Raw genomic sequence first — 10,684 nt, forward strand, 5'->3', positions numbered from 1 at the left:
GTTTCAAAGATGATGACACTGAAGACCAGAAAAATTAAGTCATTTGCTCAAGGTCCCATAGCTGGTCAGCTGGAACTGGAACCAAAGAAATATGGCTGTAGCATCCTCATTTTTTACAAATGAGCTGTTTTGTTGAAGTAGAACATATACGTAGAAAACTGCAGAGCTCATGGGAGCAGAGCTCAATGAATTTTCACAAAGTGAATACACTCACCTAACATGCCACCCAGATCAGGAAATAGAACGTGATCAGCCCCTAGCAGCTCCTCAGCCCTTCCTGGTCATACACTCCCCAAGGTAAACACTATCCTAACTCCTATTGGCATCGGTCAGTTCTGCCTGTTTTGGAATTTATATATATGTTCCCTCATTCTTAACTATTATGCTATCTCGTTTACTTGTCATAATGACCCTAGAGTTTAGAAAGTAGCTTTTTAAAAATTATCCCCATTCTACAGATGAAGAAATTGAGCTATCTGCAACCACTTAGAAACTGCCTTGAGGCCTGTGCCAGTGTGATGGAAGCGGGATTCTAACCCAGATCCTTGGGGTTGACTGTTTGCAACACCCCCTGCCTCACTGTCAACCGAGCCTGGATTTCTGCTGTGAAACTCGGAAACACACTAGAGATTCAGGGATGTTTGCGTGAACAAATATCCTGGGCCTTAACTGGTGCAGTGCTTCCTCTCAAAAGCCTTATGGCAGCCCTTCTAGGGGTCCCATCTACTCCAAAGGGCTCTTCCTCCAGCCACATGAGCTTCTGGGTTGTTTTTCAGGACCTCCAGCAGAGCCCCACCTCATAGTCTTTGTACTTGCTCTTCCCTCTGCTGGGAGCAGCATCTCTTCCCCCAGGTACCTGCCTGGCACTCTCACTGTTCCAGTGGCACCTCCTGGGCAAGGCTTCCCCCAACCCTGACTCCCTACCTGACCCCCTATCTAAATAACAAAATCCATGCCCTCTTCTTCCTCTCCCTTTTTCTTGGAGTGCTTATTACACTTGACCCCATATTCTATATATGTATTTGTTTATTATCTGTCTCCTTCCACTAGAACATATGTACCATGAGCAAAATGCTGTTTTGGTTGCTGCTTTATTCCCAGGGCCCAGATGTACGTGGCACACAGTAGACAATAAATCTTGAGTGGAAAGAGGAATTAATCAGCCCAGAACTTCACCAAGATACAAGTGGCCGCCATGAAGGAAGGATAAGTAGAATTTAAATTCACCACTTTGCTAACAGTGGCAGTGCCTGGACTTTAGCCAGAGTCTGGTCTTTAGCTGAGACAAAGACCGGAGGTTGGGCGAAGGGGCCAAACGCAGTGGGGCAGCTCATCTGCTAGCCAGGAAGTCAGGGATCCCTCTCCTGCCCCTCTCTGACTGCTAATGTGACCCTCCCCCAATGTCCCCAGACAGCCAAGGTGCCCCGCCTCTGAGCATCAGAGAGGAGAACCAGCTGCATATCATCAGAGGTGACAATAGGGCTCCTGTGTGCTGTGGGTGGTTGGGGAGGGCATGGACTCAGGCAAATGAGCCGGGGTGCACACAGATATAGAGGCGTATGGGTGGTCTGGGCTCTGCTTCCACATCAGTGCTCGCCAGAATGGAGGGCCACCTAAGGCAGCTCAGCCTGGTCAGGGGGCCCGAGGGGGCCGGGGACAGCCAGGCCCTGGCTGAGCTGCAGGAGCTGGCCCTGAGGTGGTTCACGGAGACGCAGGCCCCCCTCATTCTGCAGAATGGAGACCTGCCCCCCTGGTTTCACGGATTCATCACCCGCAAGTAAGGCTGCCCCTGTCCACGTGCCCAGCGTGGCCCCTAGCCCCCCAGGGCCGAGGGGCTAGCCCCTTTTCCTGGGCTAGGCAGGGACCCCAGGAAGCAGTGGGTGGGGGAACAGACTGAGGAATGCCGAGTTCTCTGACAGCCGCTTCTGTGGGCAAGGTGGGCGAAGGCACTGGCCCCGGCTCTGAGTGTAGGGCTGGGATGGCTGGGGCTGTCAGGCTGCCAGAGAAACAGAGAGGGGCAGGCTAGAGCAGGATGCGTTCAGAACAGCTCCAGATAACCTGATGAATTACTAGGGGGACTGTTTCATTCATCATCCAAACCAGAGCACTGTTAGTAAGAGGACTTACTAGGAGAACTGTTTTAAGTGGGGACTCTCCCAGGCGAACCTGGATATACAGTTACTCTAGGAATAAGGGCCAAGATGTGGAGGCTGGCTTTCTGATTGGGCTGGATCTCCAAGCTGCCAAAGCACTAGCTGAAGGAATGACAAATGCAACCACTCATTAGGTCCTCCTGGCCCAGCACCTGGCATTGAAGCAGGCACAGCTTCACGGGCATTGACGTGTGCTGTAACACAGGGCCATCTGCTCAGAAGGGCCCCAGTCTTGGCTGAACATGCGGCCGTCACCATGTTGAAATTCTAACTTTTTGAGTAAGGGGCTCCAGGTTTTCATTTAGTACTGAGCCCTGCAAAGTTTGTAGCTGGTCCCGCATAGAGCAGGCATTCAGCTAGTATATGGTGAATAAGTGGGTGAGGAAATATCTGGTCTATGTACTGCCAAACCAGAAGACAGCTGGAATTTCCACCATGCCTCCAAAATCCTTGGCATCATTTAGAGCTATTCGTAGCTGCCTGAGGCTGAAGGGGACATGCAAGTGAGGGGGATGAGAACCTATGAGTTGCCGTCGTGGTCAGGCTCCAGACATACCAACACCTTCTCCCTGCAGAAACTACTGTGTGGTACACATCCTGCACAACTGTACACAGCAGTCCTGAGGCAAGGATCCCACAAACCTAAAAATCTCCAGCTATATGGATTCCTTCTTCCTGCAGGGACATTCAGGTGGAGAGGGGCAGTGGCTATTGTGCCTGCTGGTGAGGCAGTAGTGGGGGCGGGGTGTGTGTGTATGTGACCTCAGGATTCCAACACAGCCAGCCCCAGACTGAGTCTTGAGTTTGCTTGACTGAACCCTGACCGACCACAGAACCAGCCGAAAGTCTGAGGGAGTTCTCTATAAAGGGTTGGAGATCTGTGCACTGGGTCTGGGGCATGGTTGGCAGGAACTCTGAGGCTGGTCTAAGTCAGGCTGCTCCTGCTGCTGTGGGGACCCAGCCCCAGCTAACGGCATGTCCTCTGCCCAGGCAGACAGAGCAGCTGCTCAGGGACAAAGCTCTTGGCTCCTTCCTCATCCGCCTCAGCGACCAGGCCACCGGCTACATCTTGTCCTACAGGTAAGAAAGGAAGCCCTCTGCAAAGGCAGGCAGGCTCTGGCTCCACAAGCCAGTCTTGCAGATAAGCTTGGAATCTCCACCAGCCCACACTGCTGGGCTTTCCCTGGGCCCTGACTCCTTCACTCCCTCAGTCATCCGTCCATGTCCATCAGACATTTTCTGAGCAGCACCGGCCATATACTAGGATGAAGCACCCACCTTCAAGGGGGTGAGTTGGTGGGGGGCAGGGGAGAACCTCCTCCTCATGGGAGGCTGGGGAAGGCTTCACAGAGGTGGATTTTGAGCACAGGATAGAAGGAAAAACAGCAACTTGATGGGCAGAAAAGGAGGTGTGATTGGGGTTTAGGAAGGCATTTCCAATAGATTGAACTGCATATGCAAAAGAACAGAGACAGGGCAGACTAAGGTGTTGGAAGCCACAAGTTGCCGCATGCAGAAGGACACATGGTTCCAGTGGAACAATGCCTGGAGAGGAAGGCCGAGGGCAGCTCAGGACGGCCTTGGATGCCTGGCTATGTCTGTAGACAATGAAGGGTCACCTGGTCAGACTTAGGTTTTGCAAGGATACTTCAGGCAGCCTATGGAAGGAGGACTCAAGACAGGTGCTGGAGGTATGGGGGCAGTGGGGATCACTGAGGGGTGAGGTCTGGGCTAGATGAGGAAGCTTGGGCTAGGGTAAGGCAGTGGGTATGGAGAAGAGGAGACAAGATGGCCAGGATGAAGTCAGAGGTGGTGATGTCAGAGCCTGTCCCAAGGGTAGGTTGGGTGTGGATAGGCAGAAAAAGGAAGAAGTTCCCTCCCCCACCCCTAGTTAAGGAGGGAGGGAGGCTGGGGCTCTAGGGCAAATCTCAAAGACCTCAGATTCAGATTCAAAATTATCATCTGTTCAGATTGCCCCAGTTCAAATCCTGATCTTGAGCAAGTCACTTTGCCTCTCCACACCTACATGTCCTCATCTGTAAAATGGGAATATTGCATAGGATTGTTGAATGGGTTTGATGAGTTTATACCTTTAAAAGTGCTTGGTACAGTGTCTGGAACATAGTAAATAAATAAATGTTAGTCATTATTAAAATAGTTATTGTTATTCTATGTGCCAGGTATGGTCCTCAGCACTTTGAAATATACAAACTCAGCAGTTTTCAAATGTCTTTTCAGCATCAGGGCTTTTTTTTTTCAAACATGATCTTAGGTGGAGTGCCAGCTTATTAAAGAGATCAAAGTGGGGCTGCACAAAGATATACAAATAGCCCAGTGGAATCCAGAAACAGTCCCCCACATTTGGTTACCTGATTTGCAACAGAGGCGCCACTGCAATTCAGTGGGGGGGAGGGCAGGGGGGGGCCAGGGGGGAGGAGTATGGGGAGGCTGGTTTTTTCAATACGTGGTACAGGAGCAATTGGATATCCAAATGGAAAAAAATGACCCCCACCTCACACCATACAGAGAAATTAATTCTAGATGGTTCACAGACCCAAGTGAGAAAAGCAAAAGAAAACATAGGAAAAGAAAACATAGGAAATATTTTTCATGACTTTGAGACAGGCAAAGATTTCTTAAACGAGACACAAGAGTACTGACCATAAAAGAGAAGGTTAACAAATTGGATTTCTTTAAAATTAAGAACTTTTGTTAATCAGAAGATACCATTCAGTGAATAAAAGGACAAGCCACAGTGCTGGAGAGGTTTTGTATTGTAATACATACACCTAATAAAAGACTCATATCCAGACTATATGAAGAACTCCTGCAAATCAATAAGACAAAGATGACACAGGCAAAATAAAGGCACTTCCTAAAAGAGGGTCCAAAAGGACAGTGAGCGTACTGGTGTTCAGCAGCTTTAGCAATCAGGGAAATAGAAACTAAAACCACAATGACTGGCTACAGTGGAAAGACAGAGGCTACCTAATAGTTGGTGAAGATGCAGAGCAACTGTAACTCTCATACTTGGCAATGATTTTAGAAAACAATTCAGCATAATCTACTAAAGCTAAACATACGTGCATCCCTCACCCAATTCTCTTTCTTGGGATATTCTCAATAGCAATGAATACATATATTCAGCAAAAGCCATGTACAAGAATGTTCAGAGCAGCTTTATTTATAATTGCCCAGATGTGGAAATAATCTAAATGTCCATCAGCAGAGTGGATAAATTGTGGATTTTTTAAATTAAATGGAATACTACCTATCAATGGGGGGAAAAAAGAAGCTAATTCGACATGGACATCAATCAATCTCAAAGATAGAATGTTGCGTGAAAGAAGCCAGACACAAAAAAGAAATACTGTATGATTCCATTTAGGTGAAACTCCATAACAAGCAAAACTGATCTATGGTGATGGGGGTCAGAGTGGTGGCTACGTTTGACTGGAAGGGGCCACGAGGGAGTCTTCTGGGGAGCCGGAAAATGTTTTGTTCTCCTCTAGGCGGTGGTTACATGGGAATGTTCATATGTGGAAATTCATCGAGCTGCACACTTAGGACGTGTGCACTTCACTGTGTTTACGTTACTCTTCCATAAAAAAGGAAAATGAAGAGGGTGGGACTTTACAGGCTGGAGTGGAGATGGGACCTGGAACTCCATCTTTTCGGCCTGGCCGGGATTTGGGTGAGATGAGTAAGGCTGAGTTGTGCAAGTGTGGGCTCGGTCCTCATCTTTAAGCCTTAGATATTTTGCTCATCATGGATATTTTGGTATTAATTTTGACTTTCTAAAATATTGCATTATTAGTTATCTTGATTACTGAGTTTTGTGGCATCCCTTTAAATTTGCATCCACACTCCAAGCTGAGTGCCTCACTCCCCCTTACCCCGGCCCTGGCCCTTTCCTCCCTGACTGACATGCGGGGGCGGGGGGCGTTGAAAAACCGCTCCCTATCACCTGCAAGGCTGGGTTTGCTGCATGTCAAGTTCCACTTTACAGAGGAACACGTCAAGGCCCAAGTGGGCAGCATGGCCCTGGGTCAGCTCCGGCCCTGGGCCAAGGCAGGGCTGCCGGTTGTCAGCAGCCCCAGGCCACAAGTGCTTGTGTTGCAGGGGCAGTGACCGCTGCCGGCATTTTGTCATCAACCAGCTCCGAAACCGGCGCTACCTCGTCTCAGGGGACACCCAGAGCCACGGCACCCTGGCCGAGCTCGTGCGCCATTACCAGGAGGTGCAGTTTGAGCCCTTCGGGGAGACCCTGGCTGCTGCCTGCCCCCGGGTAGGTACCTCTCTTCCCGGGGGGCGGGGGGTGGGGCAGGGTGCCCAGGCCAGGGCTGTCCCCCGCTCGACCACATGCCTTTCCTTGCCATTCCTATTTCCTGCCACCCAGGGGCACTCAGTGCAGGGTCATGGTCCCTATTTGAGAAGGGGAGATGGAGGAAGCGTTCTACCTGAGGTCAGGGACCTGGTGGGAATGTTTCAGTCTCTGGCCAGCAGTCTCTGGCAGGAGGCCAGAGGCTGGCCAGGGGTGTATGACCACACACCTGCTGTGTCCCCACCGCCTCCAGCTAGAGGACAGTGACCTATATGACGCCATCACCCTGGGCCTCCATCAGACCAATCTGGGCCTGGAAAACCCGCCTGCTGCAGTGTCCCCGACGGTGGTCCCAGACAAGGCTGCCAGCCCCCGCCCCTCTCCAAAGCCCCAGGTCTCCTTCCGCTACAAAAAGAAGAGCCTGGATGCAAGTCCCTGGAACCTCTCCAAGGAAGAAAGCATGGAGGTGAGGAGGATTCTGGGCTACCCAGAGTCAGGGTTGCTAGACCAGGAATGTGGGTGCCACGTCCACCGTCAGGCCCGGAGGGGCCACACTGGCCAGCCCCTCAAGCTGCGGAGGGAGAGTGCCAGGCCCAGAGAGGAGCGGCCCAGCTTGGAATTACCCAGTGGTTCACCCATGCTGTGGCCTGCCTCTGGCCGGTGGATTTGGTTCAAACCTTGGCTTGGCCTTTCTAGCTGAGTGACTTTGGACAAGTCACATAACCTCTCTGAGCCTCAGTTTACCAATCTTGAGGTTCCTGTGAGGCTTGAATGAGGGAATAGATATGAAATGTCAGAAAAATCCCTTTGTAAACTATAGAGTGGGATGCCTGTGAGTTAATACTTTATTTTCCTCCACAGCAGCTCACAGGAGGGACTCACGGAGATTTTTCTTAATATATATCAGATCACAGCAAGGGCTTCTCCTCATGTTTAAAATAAAATCTGAAATCTTCACGAGGGTCCACAAGAGCCTCACCAGGTGCCCTGCTACCTGTCCCCTTTCTTCACTTTTCTCTAACCTCATTGGCCTTTGGATCTCCCTTAAACACATCAACCTCGTTCCCACCTCAGGGCCCTTGCTCCTGCTGTACCCACTGCCTGGAATGCTCTTCCCACCAGACATCTGCATGGCTTCTACTCTCACTGCATTCCATTCTCTGCTTAGATGTCATTTCCTCAGGGAGGCCCACCTAAACTATAGACAATATCCCCTCTCCTACCAGCCATTCTCCCTATCCCATTACTCTGCTTTGTTCTTCTTCATAGTACTGATCATGAGCCGACAGTATATTATCTTGTGATATATTATTGTATCATATATTACATCAACCACATTAAACTATACAACAGAGCAGTATGTTGCCCATCTCCAGGTTAGAATGTAAACTCCCAAGAGGTGGGCTTGCTCATCGTTGAGCCCTTGGCACCTAGGACGGCGTCTACACAGTGCTTACTAAATATCTGTTGAATAAATACACAATTGATGGACTTGGGGGTGGACCATTCTGAAGGGGAAGGGAGCAGTGAGTGGGTGGGCTCAGGGGGCTCTGAGGGACCACCACTCTGGAGGGGAGAGGAGCAAGGCAGGATGATCTTGGGTGGGAGGTAGATTTCGTGACCCCTGGCCTTGAATGCCAACATAAGGACCATACTCAGAGTCCTAGAGCATGAAGCTGGCAGGGACCCCGAATGTCAACCAACCCCTGCACATAACAGTCAGGTAAACTGAGCCCAAGACAAGGGGCCTCAGCTTGTCTGAGAGACCTGCAGTTTACCAGAAGGCAACTTAGAGACAGGGTAACCTCTAAGAGGTTCTGTCACTCTCTCCCCAGGCCCCCGTCAAGGTGCCTCCCCTCCCGGAGAGGAGTGCTTCCCTTCTGGACGAGTCTTTTGGAGGCCCCAACAACATCATCTATGCAGACCTGAGAAAGATGAACCAGGCACAGCTAGGCCGGGGCACAGATGTGTCTGGCAGGCAGGGGCCTGTTCCAGCCAGCAGCCAGGCCTGCGCTCCAGGCAAGGAGGCCCTGAGGAGACTCTCAGATGGAAGCCAGAACAAGCCTGATGGCCCGGGACCTGCCCTCTCTGGGGTGAGCCCAGACCAGGGCCTTAGAGTGTCTCCCACTTCTTGGGGCCTTCTCCTGTCCCCCAGTTCTGAGGCCCTAGGATCCTCAGCTGTTACCTGGAGTCAGGGGTCTCCAAAACTGAGCCGTTCTGCAGACATCTATGAGCTCATCCGGGCAGAAGGCCTCCCAGAGGCCAGGGATACGCCAGACCAAGAAGGCAGCAGTACCTACGAGCAGATCACAGTCTGCTGGGGTGGCCCAGCCAGGCCCCCCTATCCTGGAGCAAGTCCCACATATAGCAAGCTTTCAGGATCCACAGACTGTGGCTATGAGAGGATATTGGGGGCCCCGGAGCTCCCAGAGCCCAGGAACACCTATGAACAAATCCCGGCAGCCAGGAGCAAGGAGACTGGACGGACACATAAGGTGGGCTCCATGGGTGGGGTGGTAGGAGGGACCTGTGGCCCTCAGGCATGGGCAGGTCAGGTCACTGCCACTGCCCAGAACTTTCCAGCCCTAACTTCTGCTTAGAGATGGTGGGAGAGGCAGATGTTAGGTTTGGATGTAAGATGGAGGCTTCCAGGCCCTTCTGATGTCTTTCTCTGTGGCAGACTAGGACTCCTGTCCCTCCCTCTTGGCCACTGCAAGCGTCTCAGAGCCTCAGAGAGGTGGACAAGGGCCCTGGCTCCAGGTCTGACTTGCCTTGGCCCTTTTCATGGCTCAGCCACTCCCTAGCCACGTGGCTTTGGGCAAGATAGTTTCTCCCGCAACTAAGATTGCCAGATTTAGCAAGATAAAATACAAGACGCCCAGTTAATTTGAATTTCAGATAAACAATGAGTAATTTTTTGAAGCATAACTATGTCTCCAATAGTGCAATTATTCCTCATTTATCTGAAGTTCAAATTTAACCGGGCATCCTGTATTCTTATTTAGCATCTACCCAGGATCTCCATTTCCTCATCTGCAAAATGGGCTGGTCCTATGGCTGTGTCCAGGGGCGGCTGCCCAGGAGGTGAAGCTAGACATCCTTATGTGCTCAGGACACCGCCCAGAGATGGCTGTCAGTGAGCAGCTGTCATTCCTGGGGATTTCTGATAAGAAAGGAGAAAAGGGGAAGCAGGGATCAGGAGGGCAGAGGGAGGTGGTCCGGATTCCCAGGGAGGCAGAGGAACCCTCCTGAGCCCTCAGCCCCAGCGTATTTGCCTACGCCTGGAGCCGATGAGCTGGGAGAGCCCACTCCCCGAGGGCACAGCCTCAGACCTTGGGCACGTGCAGACCTCCTCTTCCGCTTGAACAGCAAAACCCCGAGCTCCCAGCTGAAAGGCCTTCACCAGAAGCTCTGCCATCTCCTCCCCCAGGGCAGGGCTGTGCCCACGCACCCCAGGACAGGGAGCTCGCCTGGTGCAAGGCTGCCTCTGAGGTCCTGACGCCCGGGACCACAGACCCTGCCTGCAGACAGCCCTGCTAGGAACCACAGAAGCCACACCCCGTGACTGCTCCTCCTCTAGCTGCGAAGTCCTTCCGGTCCCTGGTGGCACCATGTACAACCCCACCCCCACTCTACCTAGGGCACGGCTGGGGCAGACAGCGCTGGGGTTGGGGACCCCAGGGGACCCAGTGAGCGAAGGGGGGACTTGGCCTTTCTTCTCCACTTTCCCCTAGCCTCGCTAGCCACAGAGGGCGAATCCTTCATCCAAACCAGAGGGCTGGAGTGGAATTTCTGGCACTGCGAGGGGCGGTGGAGCAACTATCACTATTCCAACCTGGCCTTTCTCTGGCCTTGAGCCCAAGCCCCCGGTCGCTGCCGAGGGATGCCCTGAGCCTGGCTCTCCCCTCCCTGTCCAGGGACCCAGGCTCTAGCATCTTCTCCCTCCTTGCAGCCTGACAAGCTCCGGAGGCTCTTCTTCACAGACAAGAAGCACAGATCCTGAGGAGGCCTGGCTTTCTGAAGCTCACCAGTGGGTTTCCCGGTATCTGGGCTATGCCAGGGCTTACTGGGAAGCTCTCAGCTTGCTTCAAGGCACCCCTTGGACCCTCAGATCGAACCAGCCTGCTCTGGAACGAGGCTCCGAGACAGCCTAGGGGACAGGATGGGAGGGGACCTTCCAGCTGCCTGCAGCTCAGGGCTGTGTCCT

At 52.2% G+C, this 10,684-nt stretch overlaps 1 protein-coding gene across 1 annotated transcript; it reads left to right on the top strand.

The window, feature by feature from the left end:
- The first annotated feature begins 1,601 nt into the window (after positions 1–1,601).
- On the top strand, positions 1,602–10,537 carry SH2D7 (SH2 domain containing 7). The gene is made up of 6 exons (XM_007173503.2): positions 1,602–1,777; positions 3,144–3,233; positions 6,276–6,445; positions 6,735–6,943; positions 8,313–8,972; positions 10,430–10,537. The coding sequence occupies exons 1-6, from the start codon at positions 1,602–1,604 to the stop codon at positions 10,478–10,480; spliced, it is 1,356 nt and encodes a 451-aa protein (XP_007173565.2). The 3' UTR covers positions 10,481–10,537.
- The last annotated feature ends 147 nt before the right edge of the window (positions 10,538–10,684 follow it).

This window comes from Balaenoptera acutorostrata, chromosome 3 (genome assembly GCF_949987535.1).
Source record: "Balaenoptera acutorostrata chromosome 3, mBalAcu1.1, whole genome shotgun sequence".
NCBI classification, from domain to species: Eukaryota; Metazoa; Chordata; class Mammalia; order Artiodactyla; family Balaenopteridae; genus Balaenoptera; species Balaenoptera acutorostrata.